At 42.5% G+C, this 21,357-nt stretch overlaps 1 protein-coding gene across 2 annotated transcripts in view; it reads right to left on the bottom strand.

The window, feature by feature from the left end:
- Window positions 1-21,357, bottom strand: part of mgat5 (alpha-1,6-mannosylglycoprotein 6-beta-N-acetylglucosaminyltransferase) — an 86,682-nt gene that overhangs the window by 61,615 nt on the left and 3,710 nt on the right. Inside the window, exons 1-3 of one of the 2 annotated variants that reach the window (XM_033615533.2) lie at window positions 14,754-14,882; window positions 12,408-12,884; window positions 7,598-7,762 (exon numbers count right to left, since the gene is read on the bottom strand). In XM_033615533.2, the coding sequence (XP_033471424.1) occupies window positions 7,598-7,762; window positions 12,408-12,648 (406 nt within the window). In that variant the 5' untranslated portion in view covers window positions 12,649-12,884; window positions 14,754-14,882. Of the gene's footprint in view, window positions 1-7,597; window positions 7,763-12,407; window positions 12,885-14,753; window positions 14,883-21,357 lie in introns of those variants that run through there. The other variant, XM_033615532.2, reaches the window with a different exon arrangement.

Here is a 21,357-nt window from a genome sequence, read left to right as displayed (position 1 = left end):
AAATCTAATTCTCGATTACTGTTATCACATCATCTGAGGGGAGTAGAGGAGAAGAACATGAAAACAGCTCATGTAGAGAAGAGGAAATTGCATGTAATTATATCTGACAAGGACAGGAGATAAAAGGACGTGTGGTCAGATGTAAACTCTGCCTCTCATCAACAAACAATACACAGCCCAACTGTTCCTCTTACACAACATGAGTGTGTGTGGTAAGGTTTCAATGTACACGTCAGACGAAACTGAAGCACTGGTCTCGGCCCTGCCACCTGAAGGCACACAACGGGGTAACACACACCGCAGGGGCTTCCCAGTGTGAGGGGCACGTGTTTGGAGCTGATCAAAACACATGTCTTGCACTGTCTCTGGTCCACACAAGTGTTCCACAGAAAGTCCTCGAGGCAAAAATCGCAAATTTCCCCCATGTAAACCCCTGCTCTCCAGCCCACATCGAGTTTCCTCTCTCTCTCCCCTCCTCTGCTGCAAAGAGCACAGCGTCTGGCTGTAATCAATCCCTCTTTTGTGCTTGGGCAATCTGATCGGCCCACTGTTCTCTCCGAAAATATCCACGAGGAAGATTCAGATTTTGCACCAAGAGCGGCACAAGGACACGAGGCAGCCAGAAAACCTTGATTAGCTCTCGTCATTGCGGAGCTATGACTAATGTTCCGCTCTTGATTCGGACAAATGGTGGAAATGTGCGGCTTTTGGCTGTGGGACACGCTCGAGTGTGTTGTTGTTGTTGTGATGAGGGGGACTTAAAAAGAAACCAAGAACTGTCAATACTGTCTCTAAACCAAAAACAGCTACAAACAGGTTTCATAGAAATGTTCCATTTCCTTTGAAAGGCTTAAATTAAGAAAAAAAAATTCAGTCACCTACCATACATGTGCATTTCCTGTAAACGGTGGAGTGCTTTAGTGTAACAAAAAGGCACGGTAGTGGTGTGGTGTCATTAGAGAAGCAGCTTGAGAGCCACGGAGCAGTATAACGCAAAACCAAAACAATTACTCACAATCAGTTTTTAGCTCCCTATAAAGTGGGAATGCATTTATGAGCTTATAACACACCCGAACAAGTGTGTGAGATTATACACTTGTCACTCACTGTGTGCAAATGCATCTCTGCTTTCAGTTCAAGTGTGCCTGCATCTGCTGCTCTATTGCAGGATTTAGATCCTGCTACTCCTGCCTCGAGAAAAATTAGCTAAATGAATGTAAGATGCAGCTGGAGGATGTTTGTGTATGTGCTTTGCCCATGTGTGAGTGCGTGTGCATGTGGTTTCAAACAAAAACGCCTGGTGCAAGGGTTGATATTTGGTAGAAGGAGGCAATGGAGATTATATTCCGTGAGGGCCTGGGCTGTGGCTTTAACCAGCACAACAACAATGCTGGCAAGGAGGAAGAGGAGACAATGAAGGAAAGAGGATGCAGAGGGAGATGGAGTGTGGCATACAAAGAGAAGCAGAGTCATACAGTATGCAGAGAGCAAAGAGAGAGCGAAGGGAGACAAAGAATAAAATGAGAAATAGTGCACTGGGGGAAAAGAATATCACATACTCTTATTTCTTTGCTTTGATAATACTATGGATTCATATTCTGGTCCTCTCACCATAGCTCTAATGTAAAACCCTTACTTTCCATGTCTGAAACAGACCCCAAAATTACATTTCTCAAATTCCATGACCAGTGGCGTCCCTGCAAAACAGTCATTCAATTGAACTGTGGAGGGAGGCAAAACAAAAGACAGACAGAGTTTGTGAAAAAATGGGGTGCACGTGTCTCAGCCAATGGTGTGTTAGCCCCAGATGTTCCTCCCATCCCACCCCTGCCTCCTCAATCAGCTGCAACCTCAAGAGGGATGAGCCTGCCAGTGGGGTGAGAGAGGGAATGTGTGGATGTGGGGGTGAGGGGCCCTGGTGTATGGATATACATTTTCCTGGAGTAGGCCTGATTCAAATTGATTTACAGATGATTAGCAAAAAGCTTTAATTTCATTCTTGTTATGCAGCTCACTCTAACCCTTTGTTCCAGTGGACAACACTGCAGTATCAATGCTGACAATCTGTATTTCATTCACCAAGGAACACATGAACACATGCTGTATGTATTAAAGTTCCCCTGCCAACATTTGAAGGAATGTTCTCTACATTTTGCCTTCAGCAGTTGTGATATAATGAGTGTGATCTAAGCATTAACATGTGAAAGATAAGAGTGTCTCACATACTTCAAGCTAACTGTGCGACGATCCCACGATCCCTGTCAACACCGCCTCAGGAAGAATTCCCAGGCTCTACGCAGTGCCAGGCAGAAAACTTAATGAAAGCAAAGCTGTCTGTAGTTTCTTGCTGCTTGTTTACAACACTGCTATAAGAAGATCTGATGCGCTCCATAGGTCTCAAGACCTGCAGTAGCACAGAACAAGATACACTTTCATACGTGCTTTACTGCGATGGATTCCATAAGCACATGAAAACATGCACACATGCTTTAACAGTGACAGTGGGGGAGCCTGTCTGTGCTTGTTGGTCTGGAGAGGCTCTCTACTGAGTCACGTCAAACTTTCAAACAGGCAGGTGAGCACAAGATGTCAAGGCATGGAGCAGAAATACACTTCCTCTCAAGATCTCTACATCAAAAGGCATCAAGATTCAGTTCTGCTCACTCTCATTACGGGCTCATCTTTGACTGTGCCTCAAACGAGATGTGAGATTTTCTGCATCACTGCAGATTTTAACTCACTGCGTCACAGTGCTTTTTTTTCTTTCCAGTAGTTTGTTGCTACAACCTGCAGTACAAAAACACCAACAAAGGTGAAAATAAAGCAACACAAAGTATAAATTAGCATTGCTAAAACACTTGATTTCTGCATTCAATTATGCTGCTGTGGAATTTTAACTGTACGGTGATGAGTGTCAGGATTCATGCAAGTGTTTGAAAGTGTGTGGGAGCGGACAGCATCTCTCAGCAACTTATTTGCACTGAGTGGGTTTGTGTGTACTTTATTAGTATTGATCTGTACACCGAAGAAGAAAACAGGCCTCCCTGAACATAATAGAGACCACAGCTCCTGCTCTAGGAGAGTCCCACAAGATGCTTTCTGTATTAAAATGGTGATTGTTCATAGTTTCAATTTTTCAGGTTTTACAGAAAAAGAATCCTTGAGTGTGGCGCTGAAATTGACCTTCTCGCCCCCCTTTAAGTTGGATGCTGTAAGGACATCAGCTGAATGTTTAAAATAAAGTGCAGGGAGCGATACAATCATGATGTAACCAGGACACGTGTAATCCCCAACAGAAACCCTGTCCTTGTCCTTTTCCTTTGTTGACATTGAGACCTTGGATCTCATGTTTCACTGTGAATGGCAAACAGAGATGCAAGTTGATCGATGGCTGAAAGAGACAAAGCAGTGAAGATGCCCAAAGCTGTGAAAGCACCGGTTTCTGTTTACCAAAAAAAGAGAACCATGCCACAAAGACACGTCACGTCACTAACAGTGTGGCTGAGCTGTAAGAGACATAGATAACTTAAAAATATATCGTAGAGAAGACAAAATGGACAAAGAGGAGAGTAAGCAACTGACCCTTCATTACATCTGTCTCTACGCCTGGCTGTTTGTGTGTGTAGGAGGAGATTACATTTCCACGCCACGGATGAAACACTGCTGGGGAGGTTGATTAGCCACATCAGCGAGACATGGCAAGACAAGGCATCACAGACGGCTATTGGACCCAGTCCCATCTGCCTCCTGCTAAGCAGCAACAAGGCCAGATCGACATGTTTTGAGCCTATAAGGGGCTTCTGTGCCTGTTGTCCTTGGCGAAATGCAACAGCACACAAGGCCGAAGCTATTCCTGCACATGGACAGAGCGTTCATCACAGCAAATAAAAACGTGAAATGTTCACACCTTTTATTATCTCAAAGTGCCAATGCAGTTTTTACAGCACACACAATAGAGTGTGACTGTAAAGCAATGAGAGAAGGCCGCATTTTTGTGAGATGACAATCGCAAGAAAGAAGCTTTGTCCCACAGTCTGTGCACAGCTGTTAGGTCACAACAGCAGCAGTAAAGTAGCAGAGGGAAAGTTGTGCTTTGTTGTGGACTTCCTGAATCTACAAGCTACAATCAGAGGATATTCAATGCATGATCTACAACTTTTGTAGTTTTGCAAAATGTACTTTCAGCACCGTAAGTAAATCATCAGAGGCTTTGCGATGAGTCCCTAAACATTTGGGGCATTTGTTAATGTTTTCCTTTCAAAATAGCCTCAACCATGTTTGTGCAATGTGGGATTTCAGAGAGCTAGCATGGTTCCCCTAACAGTGCAGATAATGTGATTTCTTTTTGCATAAATGGAAAGTTTTTCATGTATTTGTGGGTTTCTGTAACAAAAAATGTCTGATTTAACAAGTATTCACGTGAATTAACCAGGGCTCAAACTGCAGCCCTTCAAGACCAAAGTACTGAGTGCTTTAATATCCGTTTATAACAAGTATAATGTTACTGCAATATTCATCAACGTTATCGCATTTGCATGTTTTCATTAACTTTGGAAGACCTCGAATTAACTAGCATTTCCTGAATCATAGCTGTTCATCCGGTGGAAACATATCTGAAAGTTTCACAATTCTTTTGGAGGTATCAGTTGAAAGACAAGTACATGTTTCATAACAGCTGTGCAGTGCAGGTGTGATGGTGTTAACCTCCAGATGTCACTACTCTACCCTACAGAAAGCGCATATCCATCAACCTGTTTCGAATGCAAAATTTCAATTTGTGCATTGAAAAAGTGGAACTGATGTTGAGTTTAAAAAAAAAAGCAGTAGATGGAAATGTGCATTGATTTAAATTTTCTTGCCAAATTTTCCAAAAATCTGTTAAAAGCCAGAAAAAATAAAAGCCAGGAATAAACTGTGAATACTGAAAAGACCCAGGTTTGGTCCTGAGCATGCCAGAGTCCTTGGCTAAGAAAATTTATACAATCAAGGTGGAAACAGTGCAGTCCCAGGGCTGCTACTCAGCTCCATCTTGATAGAGGCCTCTCTGAAAGCCAGGCGTGTTCCCCTCACTGTCCAGATTCTTATCTCTGTAATTGCCTTCCAGTCAGGGAGGAGCACTAGAGGAGTTGGCAGTGGCACTGCCTGCCACCCACTCCAAGACAGGAGACATGCTCCAATGGAGACTCTGGAGTGTTGGGCCCTTTAGTTCGTTGCCAAGAGAGATGTAGTTGCCGCTTTGTCAGCTTGACCTGCATTCAGGATCCAAATGTTGTCTCTCAAGGGTACTGCTGGAAGTTTTAAGTGAACAGGACACTGCAGTTATATTGACATGTGTCACAGGTCCAGGTAGTATCGCTCCGCAGCACAGAGGTTCAAGCCAAGACTGCCCCGACAATAGTGTGAGATTAGTGTCTCATCTCTAGTGTCTACAATGGCCAGATTGAGACCAGACAGAAAAGCAGCTCCTGCACACACTGCCTGAGGAGCCAGGCAGCTAGACTGCCAAAGTCACTGTCATTTCTAGAAGGACTTCATACTACAAAGTCCTTTTCCTGCCAAAATTAGCACATGTATGAAGGTTGTTTAAACGCAGGAAAACCCATTAAAAATAGCTGATTGACTCCCATTGCCAGTAGACGAGTATGCCTTTCTGTTTTGGTTTTTGTCATATCCTGGTGCGTCACACTCAACATTACAGACTGGGCGGAAAACAGGGTGAGTAAACAGTAGAAACATTTTCTCTGGCTACTTCTTTCTTCTAACTCGCACTTGTTTCATCTCTCTCTCAAACTCTCAGCCCATCACTGCATCACACCAACAAATAAGCGCATCCCTTGGGTATTTCTATCACTGATGATCACAGCCAATCGGAGCTGGAGCGAATGAATACCTGTAAATACTGCAGTCATTTGTCCTGGGATTGAACGCCGATTGTAACTTTGCCATTAAATACAAAAGCTAGATGTTAGCAGGTGCATGTGTTCTTTATGTACAGTGGGAAAGGGGCTTAAGAGTCTCAACTACTCAGTTGTTGTGTTGTTTAATTATGTACTCTCATAAAACCTTATCTTACAATAGGGCTGTGATGATAACCGCAACATGAGGTCATGGCTAGGGGTGGTGATACGTGGTAATACATTGCTTTTCTCACCATAGTAATACAAAAATCCAGGCAATAGCATTCTTTCCCATGCCAGAAGACCAATGCCGGTTGTTGTACTGGTTTGTCAAGTTCAATGTCATGAAGGCTCCAGTAAACAACAGAGAGCAACATGGAGGCCAGTGAAAATGTTAAGGTTTGTCAAGTTTGAAAGAGAGACTAAATAACTAACAGAATGGCTGTTAGTGGGGGTTTTTTGTCCAGTGGGAAAAGGGCTACAGTCCAAAGGGACATCTTCAGATATCTTGTTTTGTCTGACAAACAGTCCAAAACACAAACATATTCAGTTCACATTTAGAAGCTAATTTATCTCAAACATTTATGTCAGGAGAAGAGACGAGCACTTTCAGGATCCAAAGAGAAAGTAAACCAGACTACACGATTGTTACAGCGTCGCCCGTATGAAACAAGAAAGACTCTACACTATAGGTGTTGCAGATACTTCGAAAGATTGTGACATTTGTGTTGTTGTTTATAGGAAGATTAAACACAGGAACAAGGACGACAGATTTTCATTCTGACTAATCACGACAGTCAGAGTGCTAGTTCTGACATCAAATGTCCTGATAATGATCACTTTCATATGATGCTCATGTCTGATAATTTGCCTAACTTACTGCCTCAACGTCTTGAAAGAGAAAGTTAACGAGGCACTGTCAACATCTGATAAGAGATGGCAGTGCAGTAGCTGTCATTAGGATTAGATCCATTCAAATGTGACTTTGAACAATCAGACTGATACAATTCTACATACATTGCCTCTGAGAACAGATTCCACATTGCTACTGTTTATTGCTGCGCAAACAACTCAGAGCAAGTCCCAGGATCCCTGAAAAACCAACACCTCGCTCTCTCAACTGGGCTGAATTCATCATCTGAAAGCTGGCAGGAAAATCAATGAAAACTAATAAAAGGGTCATGCAGCGTGAACGGAGGCCTTATTTGAATTATGTCCAAGGATGCGGTCTGGTCCTATAAAAGTGCCTGGTGTGCACTGTGCAACACTGGCAGAGTTTAGCTGCTTGTATGCCTCGGGAATGTTATGCACTATGGAAATTTTTTGAAATGAAACACGGGTCATAGAAAACAGCCACAATCAGCTTATCCTCGTTTCTTAAATTTGGCCGCAGCTACTGTATTTTTACTGTGCATTCACACCCTGAACAACAGGGGCTCTCTGGAAAAAGAAACTCACCCTTACATGAGTCACAGTTCATGCGAATAATTACTTTCTGAAGCCAACTTATTCGGAGAGGATGAGTCTGGAGAGTTTTCTCTTAGAGCTCCAATCCTTTGGGAAGAGAGCCTTTATTGAAGATGTGTACAAATCCAGCCTTAAGACAAATCCTTCCAGCTTTCCTTCCTCACCACCTCCCCACAACATGCACACCAACACTCCAGATGATTCAAAAACAAAACATAAAACTGAACACATACCTGCCACGTTTACTTTCTCTGAGTTTGTGCCGCTGGGTGTTGCAGTGCTGGTGCCGTTGGTTAGGTTGCCCCCCGTGCCGTTGTAGATGTTTTCCACCTTGGACTCTAGCTTGCCAAGCCTCAGCATGATGTTATCCAGCAGCACTGCCAGGGTCTTCTTCAAATCTGAGTGTAAGAATGTGAATCAGATTAGCGGGGTGATTGTGATTTATTTTTTTAATTCCCCACAAAAACTGGAGTAAGTAAAATCTGTCAAGTGCACTGTGGAGTCAGAACCAAATATCTGACCCAAATTCAGCATGAAATTCAGAAGAAGAAAAAAAATCAACGGGGCTGTAAAAATGATCTCATTGCCACTTCTAACTGGCCTCTGGCTTCTCCCAGCTCAGGGTCTATCTGTGATAAACTCAGCAAGAGAAAGTTTCCAAATCTTTCAATACCAACAGTGAATACCTGCCCGCCCATAGTCAGCTATAGTGTACATTTCATCTCCCACTACAACAAGTCTTTGGATTTCAGGCCGTCAGCTTGAGGCTCATTTAAATGTAAAACCGAAGCTGCCGTGACTTTGCGAGTGACCTTGCTGTTTAATTTGGGTCTTTGCATTTCTGTGGCCATGAGCATTTATCTGCAGAGGACACAGCTAATGGTAGAACGGGCAGGAGGGATGCTGACCAGTAATGAGACGGAGAGGGTGTACATTCAAAATGCTAAGGCATGGCTTTTTTCTTTTGCCTCATTTCTTGTGGGATTTGTTCGATACAATAGCCGGCAGCAATTGCAATGACATTTGCAGAGAAATGTTAAGTTGTTTTCAGCTGCTCTAACTACTACATACAGTATAACAACTCATTATCTGTCTGCAGCAAAGAGCTGTCATAATTATCAAACTCGTAGTACATTATATCATCAATGCATAGGTTTATAGGAGTATAGAAGCAATCCAGAGTACATCAAGCGTGCTTTCCTGAGCTGATGATAATTGCAGCTTGTCTATCACATACAAGCGCCACATTTTCCCTCACCGTGATGCATTTGACACGCCAGTTTTCATCATGTCAAAGAGATTGGCAAGGGCACAACGAGGCCTGGCAGAGCACACCAGCCTGATTCGTGTGAAGAGAAACGCCGGAGCGTTTGTCTGATTTGGACGAGCTGTGTGCTGGGAGGAGCAGATGCACAGAGAGCAGCGCAGTGAGACCCGGGAAGAAACCAAACGGAAAGCTTTGGAGCAGAGGCCTTGCCAAGCGATTGGGCTGAACATAATTAGAAAAAAAAGGGGTGAGCCCAGAGTTAATGCCCCCCTCTGTTTACCTCTGGCACAAACACAGGCCTGTGCCCACTGACTCCAGGCTTTACATCAGAGAGTCTCCAGACCTATTTAATATCTTAGCCCATAGCCAATGTCAACATGATTTACGATAGGAAAGACAAAATTATGTAAACAATAATTGGCTTTACTCATTTTTACGCTTTCATTTACAATCAGGAGCAGCAGTGTGGATGTAAATAAGAGCGTAAAAAAGCATGCACATTGTGTAAAAAAAACCACATCTGTATATATCTGTAGGATAAACTCTCCGTTTTACAATGATTAAATGTGAGACCTTCATTAGCCAGTGTGTTAGAAAAGCATCCACAGCACTGTGAATAATGCTTCTACTTGTCCTTCTGTACACTAATACTGCTGCCAGGTAACCAGATGAGTAATAGCATACCTAGGGACACATTTCTGCCTGTCTCAATATTTCTTAGCAAGGTGATGTAGTTGCAAAACAAATCCTGGAGCGGCAAACACACTGAATTTCACTTTGCTTTTAATAACGGTGTCATATAAGATAATAATCTGGATGCACAATGACCTGAGATTTTTCAATCAGCCCACAGGAACATAAGCCCAAAGCATTCATCAGGGAATCCTATTGTTTGTCATCCGCTTCAACCCAGGCCGTCAGTGGTCTCCATTTCTTGCCAGCGTAATATAACAAAGAGCAGAAGGAGCAAACAATGTGACCTTCCACCCCAGAGAGGACGGACAGGATTAGACCCGCAATATGAGCTTACACCACTCTCAGCCTTCGCTGTGGGCAGCTTCATTCTCTTGAATTCTCGTATTGGCACGACGGAGGAGGCCGAGGGCAGAGACTACACCTGTGATATGTGTCTGCCCCACAAAGGAAATCCACAATAGCTGCTGAACTGTGCAGTAACGAGACATGGTGTCAGGTGGCTTGTCACACCCGGCTGCTCACTCCGGTTTCAGGAAGGCTGAGAAAGGAAAGATCATATCCTTGTCACGTCTGACTTTACAATGGTGGAGGAAGATGGTATGACAGCGCCTTGAGACAGGTTTCAGGTAGAGAGACATGTTTTCGATGCAAACCTAGCATTGATGGGCGACTCCTGGAATCTAGTGCTGCTCTCTGTTAAACTACAGACCTATAGGAAGATTCTTCCCTTCTCCTTTTAAGAGCAAACGACTAATCGATTAACCAAGAGAATAATCAGCATATCAATCAGCAATGAAAACACAGAAAACACCAAGCAGTGGCGAATCGCTGCTTGCAGCAAGCTTCCACGCAATGTCTACGCAAAGCTGCAGTCATTTGAATCTGCGGCAAATTGCAGCCAAAGAATACCCTCAGCCAATTGATAAACAGAGTCCTGTGTGAATTGCTTTCTATCTGACATGTACAAAATTATTACGGCCAGCTGCACTTCGCTGCTATCTGCTGTGTTTTCGGCGATACTGTTTAATAAAGAAGATAAAACTGCATTTTAGCTGACAAAGCTTCAACAATTAATCAATTGGCTGTCAACTATGAAACTGATCCCCCACTAATTTTATAATCAATAAACAATAAAAGTCAAACTTCTGATTCCAGCTTTTGCAATGTGAATATTTTCTGGGGTTTCTTTGCTCCTCTGACAGTATTTACCGAATATCTTTGGGTTGTGGACAAAACAAGACATTTGGAGATGTAATCTTGGGCTCTGGAAAAAAATTAATCAACTTTTTTTTTACCATTTTCTGACTAGTCGGAACAACTAATAAATTTATCAAGAATATAAATGATAGATTCATCGAAAATGAAAATAATAAGTTGCAGCCCTAGTAGGTGGATGATCCAGAATGTTCGTAAAATTGACCCATGGAAAACCTACTTGAACCCATAATAATATATCACAAGGTTGATTAAGAGTTTTGACAGAAGTACTGGAAATATGGTGGTAACAGAATGTCTTACATGAAGACACTGAAAGACATTAGCTTGAGACGTACTGTATTTAGCACCATCAAAAAGTCTCATCTCATGGCTGTGTATGAGCAGACAGACCGCCAGCTGCTCTAACACATTGACTTCTGCCTCTGCTTTTCAACAGGTACAATCAGCCAAGGACAGAGGGTGTCTCATGTTGCACAGATTGTAGGGCCCCTTGAGGCAAATTTGTGATTTGTGATATTGGGCTATATAAATAAAATTAAGTTGACTTGACAAATGGGCTTTCAGGAGACACAATATTAAATTCAAATGCATTAAGATTTGATGGGTCATTTATGGGTATCAAAGGAGGAAACTCTGATTCTGCAAATTGTATCAGGGCAAATCATCGACCAAGTGAGTGAGCACAGGAAGCGCAGAGTATCCTGCTGCCTCCCTATCTAATCAAGGACATGAAATGGATTTTGATGTGATATTGGACGGCGGTCAGCATACTGTGCTGCAGCTCTGACAGCGCCATGGAAATCAATCCATCATATAAGGGAACAAAACTAACTGGACAGGACACTGTTCCCTGGAGACTATGGATCATGTTGCAGGAAAATCTACAGACTGGGCTTGGATCACATTTAATTGATTGCATGATTAATGAGGATAACTCCTATGAAAGTGCAGTGCATAGGTGAGATGTTAAGAAAGTATAGGCTATGTCTGGGGAATTGTAGCTGTAAAAACTAACCTTGTTCATTCTTCATCCTGCGTTATTAATGCCAGGTCACGCTGAATTACACATTACTAATTACTTGAATGAGTAAGCCAGATGCTGAGGTTTGATTTCCATCAAGTTTCTCAAGAAATACTGATGAAGTAAATGCAAAGCACAGCCTGCTGACAGTAGTTTCTGTCAGGTGGTACTTTACATAGTCGGTTTGCATTTTCCACATGTTTGCATATATAGTACCTTTAAATAAGATAAGCAAGTACTAGTACTGCACTGGTTTCTTTGCACACTCCTGTTCTTCTTAATGTTCTCTGGGAGCGGCTTTAATCTCCTGGAGCTTTACTGTATCCTGTTGTTTCTCTGGGCATTACAGAACAATCAATTCCAATCTCAGGTTTCTAATGAAGCCTCCCATCAAGCCATACAGGTCTATTAATGGCATGAATAACTTATTGATGGGACTCCGAGACCTGTGCTATTACAGTATTAAACGCCAATGCAGCTGTATCAGCATGAAATCTCCCACACAGGTTTCCCTGAATATAGGCAATAGTGTGCCTGCTCAGGAGGCAGACGAGTGGAACAAGTCGCTCCGATTTAAAGAAGATGTACAAAGAGAGGAGAAGCCATCATAACTCTATTAAAGCATACCTATCTTGCTGTTTTATTACCTGGGAGTGATCCTATGAAAATGGAAGACAGTATGGTTCATGCAGCATCAATAACTACATTAATTTTGCAATGATATTAGCAGAATAATCCTGCAAGTCCTGATCCTCCTGACGTCAAGCATTTCTAGCTATTCTTCTATGAGGCACGCCCCCTCTAGGTTACATAAACTGCAGCAAGAGAGCTGGCTACTCACCATAAGCTGTCATGGTACCCACATATGGCCCATCCATGACACTTTGGTTCTCCTCAGCCAGGGCCTTGATGTAACGCTTGCTGAGGTCCAGGATCTGCTGCCTCAGTACGGCACTGTTCTCATGGCTGGCTCGCTGCTGGATGGTAAAGTGCAGCAGCATCATGCCCCAGATGAACCCGAAGCTGACCAGGAAAAAGCCCAGCTTCTGGGACGACAGCTTCCACAGAAAGGGTGTAGCCATGCTGACTTGACGGGGAGTTGCTGGGGCTGCTGTGACTGATTTGACCAAGGGAAGGTGCAGAGGTCGGGGACGACAATCAGGAGGGCAGGCGGGGCATGGCTGCGTCACTCGGTGTAGCTGCAGTGGTTTATGGGGGCTGGCGTTCGGCTTGATTGCCTCACCGGCGTGATTTCCTTCTCTGACCCATCCCCATCGCTCAGTAGCATCTCAGTGGACTGAGTCCAACCTGTTGCATCCTGCCGCAGAAAAGACAGAGAGGAAAGAGATGATGAGAGATAATAACAATGAGGGAGTTTCCTCTCTTAAACCAATCCAGCATGTACTTGATCACAATAAAGGCACTGATCACTGGACAGTGAGTCAGCAGTGTTAGCCATAACTCAGAGAAAACTGGAAAAACTGAATTAATAATGAAAAAAAAGCAGATAACAAGTTCCAAGACCATAAAATAACAGTGTCCTATGGCTTATCCTTTCTTTCACGCAGAAACATAGCATGTCCTGCTATATCAGGTAACACTCCACTGAGGCAGAGCCGACATACAGAAGGTGTGAGTTTGGATTCTGCAGTGTACCAATTGATTCTCAAAGGGTGACAGCCAAAGACCAGACACTAGAGGTGATAAAGCATGTCTGTGCAACATTACAGCTGCAGAAAAACAGTGCAAGTAGGCATCATAAAGCTCATACAAAAAGGTTTTATAGAATGAGGGATGAGGCCTGAATAGGTGACCAAACAGGAGGTAAGACGTGAGTGTAGTGCAAATCTCCAGGCTGTGACTTTAAGCACGGCAGCCGGTTTATACTGCAGCAGACCACACATCACAGAGGCACACTGTATCTGAACTGGAGGTCGCTGTGTGTGGAGTCTCTAATGGTATGCATGCGGGATGGTGACACATCAAACTCATACAGTTCAGTGAGCCAGGCAGCAGAAAAAACTTCTCACCTTGTTTTGTCAATATTACATCCCTTCAGATTTTTTACACATGGAAAACAACACGTATGCAGGGCCACATCCAAATAAAATCGTCTCTTTCAAAAGGAGAATTAAGTGTAAACAGTCTGGTGCTATCAATTATCTCTGACGTGAAAGCAATACAGACTTTAAGCAAGAATACTTGCAGCTACTGGCTAAAAACAAGATAAGCTCTTCAAAAGTAATTTAAAGTTTAATGCTTCTCATGAAAGAGAGGCCACACAGAACAGCCTCGTCTCACCCAGACAAAGTGATCTCTGTGATTGATGGGGCTGTATGGAATTTATGCAAGACGGTTTATAGTACCCTCAAAATATAAACATTTGGATAGCCTACAATTTATCTTCCTCACTGACAAGCAGGGACACAAACAGAATTTTAAATATGTGCCTTTTCTGTTATTACATTTCAGTTTTTGCCAAATACTGACAAACAGGCTTTTCTGCTAGACAAAGGTAGGAAGCTGTCCGTCTTGGATTGTCTCTGTGTGTGTGTGTGTGTGTGTGTGTGGGTGAGCATGTGTAAATGAACACAAGATTTTACTCATTTACTCCCACTTAAGTACACATCTGTAGGAGGCAAAAGGTCAGGGTCAAGGTGAAATAGTCAAATAAATTACAGCGAGCAGTTATTTTAATCAGTGATTAACCTGTCATTTAGTCTACAAAACCTCTAAAAAGAAAATGGTGGAATACAGCGATCAAAAGTTATGCAAGTCCAAGGTCATGTCACAAGCTATTTCAACAATTTTTACCCTGCAGTGGAAGTATTTGTTATTTACTTCAGCGCATATGAAAGCATCTTAAGTCAAATATGAATTTTATCTGGACACAAAACAGTTGAAATGAGGTGTAAATGCAGCCAGAGTTGAACAAACCGTTGGTGAATAAACCACAAGCTCTTCACCATTTCCTGTTGCTGTAACTTTAAGTCAGTGTACCTCACTGGTGCATGTTCCACAGTGTCAATCACGCGATGTACAACCCTTCAAAGCTGCCGTTAGCTATGTACTGCTTATTTTAGACACGTATTTGTAGTAACAAATGTCACATCTTGGAGGGCAGGTAGCAGACAACAGAAGAGAAGGCAGCACGATGACATCAAAGATTTAATTCAAAAAGGCTTACAGGTTAGAGTCCCAAAAATCAGGCAGGCAAGCACAGGAGGAACAGAGCTCCAAAGCAAAGATGAAGACGAACTGAACAAAGTAACTGGGCAGGTCGGGAAAGACTAGTAAGGAAAGTGAGAGCAGGTGAGCGTGAAGTGAGTTGACTACAGATGAAACTAATCAGGGCAAGGCAGCCAATCAAAACTGGCTGAAACACATAAGGGCAGGAAGTGAAATGATCGGAGAGGAGAGTAACAAAATAAAACAGGAAACACTAAGTATGAGTGAAAAATAGAATTAAATATAGGAAAAGTATAACCTCAGTAGCCAAACATGACATCATATGCTATTTTCTATCTATTTCTGATTGCACACAACTACGCCAATGATAAGTCGTTTGGCCAAAACCATCAAACTTTTGCCCATAACGCAAAATGAAACTGCCCCGCAGCACATGTGGAGCTTTTAAATAGCTCAACAAGTCTTTCTGAAAACCTCAAGGCAATCTGTGCACAACTAAATAAATGCCTCTGGCTTTAGGCATGAAGCAACAAAAAAAAAATCTCTCCAGCACAATCACGCCAAAAGGAAAAGATGTTAGATGTTCTCTCATCTGCATTCAGCCACTGTAGCTGTAAATGAGGCTAAGTGTGGGGAGGGGATTTCTGCAGCCTTGCTTTTGAACTGCGGCTTTCTTGTGCTGTTTCAAAGCGGCTCTAACCAGGTCAGGACCGCGGCCGCCTCCGTGGACGCAACACTGTGAGCACCGATAATACAGTGAACTCAACCAAAACTCCTTCACCAGTCCATATTTCAATCATATATTGATCTCTTATTCAGAGTATTTTTCATGAATCTAAGCAGTTGGCGTTCGGAACGAGGCGCAGCAAAGATGGTTATATCAGCACTCAGCTGTCGGCAGAAAATCATCAGCACCTTCCCAAGGAACACAAAAGGCAGCCACACAAAAGGCTCTTTTCACCTTACATCCATCAGCTTCATAAATAGGTCAGAGACAGCTGCGAGCAGCCTCCAACAGGGCTGGAATCTCACAGCAGGTTATGACACACCATAATTGTTCAGTCATTTAAGGCAAAGGCTCAGACAGATCTTTTTATACATTTTAACAAAGCAGGGATGAATACTGTATTGTCTAAAATGAAGACAAGGAAAAATGCAAATTCCTGTTTCCTTTTTTCTACATTTAACTCTAATTTGCTTTGTGATGTGTGCAAAACGAGGCTTTCGGTGGGGAGAAAAAAATCTCTGCACTGCACTGTGAATTCATGAGACAAGCCCTTGGCAGTAGTGCTGCAGTGCTGATAACATCGGATGTCTCTCACTGCTTGGGACTCTGTTGGAGGAGGGCAGGAAAAGGCTGGCAGCGCTCGCTAGTTGGGCGCCGACGAGGATGGGAGGGTTTGGGGCTGCTTATCGGAGAGGAGCCCTGCTCAGATTACCCTGCGGTGCATCGCTGTAGGATGCACAAGCGAAAACCTACACAGAACAATGACTCGACCCCTTCAGTTTCTGAATACACACATTCTCAGCCTGTCTAACCTGATTTCCTGTGTCAATACATCTTATTTAAGACTGAAACTGATCACGCAACATCACTCCTTTGTTAGGAAACCTTCCAATCACAGGCAGTGTTCTATAAGCTGTAGAGAAAGGGGGCGATGCAGCTATTCAGCCCCCAGCAGAGCATATATCTCCTCTCAATTACTTTCTGGTTTCTAATTCAGGACCTTAATTTGTCTGGCAGGGAGCCCTCTGGCTCTCAGCAGCAACAGCCCAGTGAAACTGTGTTGACAGCCAGCTAAGGTTGCAGAATATATGACCCTTTGCAACTTGAGATGATAACGTAACAACCTGCTGAATGGTTTTTTCATAGTTGGGGGAAGAAGCAGCGCACAAAACCCTGTCGTTTCAACAGGTGCTGAAGACAGAAACAATTGAATCATTCAAGCCTGGGAGGAATCCCTGTCCTCCCAAATCTGCTACAAAGGACTTTTTCCTGTTAGGGACAACAGAGCTGAAATTTCAGCTCTGAAATTGCATTTCTTTTTCAGTTTCTAGTATCGACCACACTGTCGTACTGATACGCCAAGCCAGACATGAAAAGAGGAAGGGCTGTTCTGTTCCCCGGCTAGGAAATAACAAAAACATATTTTAAAAGATGGATACGATAACTGCAACAGACGGAAAAAGAAAATCACAACTGAAAAAAGGCAGGAATAAGCAAATTATGCTTATTTTCTAAGTGAATTTCGATTCTAAAATAGCAGATTTGGTTTCATTAGGTTTCCTGGCTGCTGTTTGACAGTTCTCACACTGTGTTCCTAATGAAAACTGTTGATCTTAATTGTTACACTGATGAGCTTTATATCTTAGCACTGTAGAGAGCCTTAACTAAATCTGGGTGAACAACAGTAAAGACTAATTAATGTTGGAGTGAGAAACTAATTGATCTACATGAAATACACTTATAATATCTTACTAGTGCAGCTGATTGCTTTTTAGTAGTGATAAGTTGAATAGAGATCAAATGTTTCGAAGGTGTGACAAGAGATTTTATGTTTAAGACACATGTATCTCGAAGGTCCTGGTGGATCAATGAGAGGTATTCATCTATGTTGTCACAGGCACTTGGTTTATTTCCCCTGTGTTTCCCTGCAGACGTAACTGGTTTATGGTAAAGCCGCAGGGATTTAGAATAAACAATGATATCCCGTCATTGTCAAAATAATCACCTCAGGCTTTAATATCGCTCCAGCGGAGTCCTAATCACACAACCTTTGCCCTTGTCCTGTCACATGCTGAATTGTTAAGACCAGGCCAGATGGCTGGACGAGGTAAAGACTGTCTATTTCCTTTGCATCTGTGATTGGAGCTGAAAATAACTTCCTTTAAAGTGTAGTTCAGGCAGTAGTATATGAAGGTGAAGCAGGCTGAGGGAGGTCTAGATTAATTCCAGGCAATTACTCCAGGTCTAAAAGAGAGAGCATTCTCCTGAACTGAAATAACATACACTAAGAGCTTGTTGCATAACCACAGAAAGTAGTCAAATATGCTCTAGATGTAGCTTTGGCCATCAATTATGGATCGACTTTGAAAAAGTATCCATTTTTCTCCTGAATATAAATAGAGCTTGACTTCTAACACTCAGGTAACTTCAGAGTTTTCTGGTGGCGACATCTTTCAGGTCCCTTTCACATCTGTACTTTAGAACTGCAATGATCAGTCGATTCATCTCTGACGCAAACACTACTGGGGTGCCCCCCTCATCTGTAATTCTCCCTGTCAATCATTGTCTTTACAATGAAGTAGGCCTGTTTCTTCCTCACTGACCTTGCTGTTGCCTCCTACATCTTCCTGACTAGCTCTGACGTATATAACAAAAAAAAACCTTTGGACCAGCAAAGAATTTTTTATAACACTTATATTATATTTTTACACCAATATTGTCTCTGAAAATCAATCAACTCAACTCAACTGTGGACACTGGAGACACATATTAATACCAGGTGTAAATATAATCAGGTATCCAGATACAATCTGGATACAAGACACATTTTAATGCAAGGTGTAAAGGGGGACTTATTTACCTTTTAGGAGTTGGAACCAATTCATCTTTCCTTTAAAAATGCCTTTAATGAATGAATTTAATATCAAAATTGTTGCTGACTAATCTTACATACGTCACACGACAACAGTCAATACGGATGGAGAAACATTTTACAAATATTAAGACTCAAGATGACCTCATGCCAAACTAAGCCCACCTTTTTCTGATCCTGTGACAGCCCTCCATTTAGCACAGACGTTCACAGGTTTATTTTCAAAGATCGTTTCAAACCCTCATCCAGCAAAGTGAAATTTCTCCTTCCTGTCAATGTACATCCTCTCCCAGACTAAGACTGTGCAAGTTCGCCTGTTGCCTGGCCAAAGGAGACGTGATCCTGATAATATGGCCCTGCTACCATGGAGACCGGTGTGACTCTGCATCTTAATGGACTTCTTCACATAAGCCCCGCCTCTTAATTATTCATTAGGCCCTCCAGAGAAACAGGCCCTGCTGCAGCTTCACCACCTTACTGGTGTGAATCCAGCTCGTAACCAGATATCAAGAGCTGACCGCACGCTTTGAGACGGGCTTTCCCAGCAGCCACATTCAGGACGTTTAACTAGAATGTGACAGGCACCCAGATCAATGTTAATGTCTTCTTCATTGAGTCAGAGATGGATTCAAACTGCTCTTCAAGGGGACCAATATCAGGGTTTTGTCTTTTAAATTTTCACACATTTATAAGACAATAATTCTGTTAATAAACAAATCTGACAGTGAAGGTGCTATGAAAATGTAAAACCTTTGTGTATGGTGGAGGGGAATCTATAAACAAAATTAAAATTCTCATTACCACTGGTCTGTTTTCCAGCAAGTCTGGCGATAACATCGAGGAGGAAGGTGATGCAAGAGAGCAACCATGTGTGACACACTGCTGTGGAAGTAAAATCCTCATCACCTGAACAGAGGCCCACAAAAAAAATGATTATTGTGGACTTCATACAGGAAACTTGATATTTATTGGTTATTTACGATAATTGATGAAATTAAATAATCTCTGATCAGATAAATGCAAACGTTATTCATCACAGAACCCTATTATGCAATACTGAGGGGCTCAAGCTACACCCCTGGACTCATCACTTAGTACCACGCAGTGAACCACCAAGTTTAAAGCTCAGCATCTGACAACCTTGACCTCCACAGGAAGAAGTCCAACTCCACCAAGGAAGCTTAAATCCAATCTACCGTGACCGAGGGGGAGCGTTCAAGAACAGGTTGCTCTGATCAAACAGAGTCCCCAGACAGCTTAAACACCCAGGGTGCCTGCAAAGACTGGCGTTTCCCCCCAAAACACTGGCGAGAATCAGTGAACTCCTGACTGTCCTCACAAAAGGAATTGCCTCAGCACTTTTGGAGCCGAGAGAAACAAAACATGCTGAATTTCACACCATACTCACGGAGAAAGAAGCCAAGTAGGAAAAGACCCAAAAGTTTTCTTTAATGTCTGCATCTGTGTTGCTTGTGGTGAGCAGAATTTGGAGATACACATTGTTAATTTGATTTCCTTAGTTATAAAAACAAAACATGAAATCAAAATACAAAGGAAGCAACAGGCATGGCCAATCACATACAAACAACACTCAAACTCTTTGCATCCCAGAAAACTTGCAATATAGTTTCTTTTGTTCTTTGTTGCTGTGAAGGACTTTGTAATAGGCATGCTTGTTAAAAACACTTCATAAAGTCACCTCCAAATAAAAAAAAACGCTGCTAAGGCATCACTTTCCTCAGACTAGCACTGACAGGTTTAACCTGCTGCAACATGCTGCCATGAGATGAGAGGGAGAGGACAAGACCACCCTGAACATGACCTGCATGTCGAAAACAAGCCCAGTGACAAGTGTGGATAGGAATTGCAGATGAGGTACTGAGGGTAGTCTTTGCACTTCCTTTCCCCGCTGTGTGCACCACATACAAGCTCTGTTGTTATGCTGGCCTTAATACAACATGTAGAAGAACACTTAAGCTATGCACTCACACACACACACACAAGCATCACATCTTAATATACTGTCACAGTAAAACAAATTTTCAGAATTAAGTGCAGCATTTACAAGTAACAAACTGTTATGCAATGAGATGTATGCAAAAATATGTATGCTGTGTGCCTTCACTGACTACATTAAATCCCAAAACCCTGACCTGTTGCACTACATGCCTAACTCATAACACTTTCCCCAACATAAAACTAATCCGAATGCTGATCTTCACTCTTAATGCAATCCAAATCCTCTAAAAGCCTTTAAAGAAGTCAGGAGTGGCAAAATGTCCTCGCTTTCTGTCCTCTTCGGCACTGTCACGATACCGGAATGACACAATGAGAAAGCGAGAAAGAGACGCTGGTACTGGTGTATCAATACAGTGAAAACTGAGTGTTGAAACCATATTTTTGACAACGCTAATCCTTGCAACATACAATACAGCCGACTAGACACATTTGCTTCATGTTTCTGTTAGGGACGCACCGAAATGAAAATTTGTGGCCGAAGCCGAAGCCGAATATTATTAAACGCTTGGCCGAGTACTGAATATCGAATATCATTGTTTAGTTTTTCATTAGTTTTTGCAGATGAACCCCCTCAAAATTAGTGTTGTCATGGTACCAAAATTGGGACCCACTGTGCGATACCAATGAAAATATCATGGTTCTGAGTAGTATCAGGATACCACAGCAAAAATGAGGCAGATGTGCCTTTTGTCATTTATGAAAAGATAAATCACTTTTCTATAATACATCAATGATATTTCAATGGAATAAATTACTTATTGACTTATTCATACTTCAAAAACAGCATCAATGAGTGATGAACATGGGGGGGGATCAAAATAAAATAAATAAATAAAATAAAAATCAACCAGCCACCCTCCTCCCCTGACAAGTAAAGAACAGTCCCTTCATAAGTAATGAACAGTCCCTAAAGTGCGGTGAGGTTTGTGGGCCGTTACTGACACAAAGACAGAAGTGTGAAAGGCTCGTTTCTCCTCTGACACG

This window comes from Epinephelus lanceolatus, chromosome 24, assembly GCF_041903045.1.
Source record: "Epinephelus lanceolatus isolate andai-2023 chromosome 24, ASM4190304v1, whole genome shotgun sequence".
Taxonomy (NCBI): Eukaryota; Metazoa; Chordata; class Actinopteri; order Perciformes; family Serranidae; genus Epinephelus; species Epinephelus lanceolatus.
This window is presented reverse-complemented; position numbering and strand designations above follow the sequence as displayed.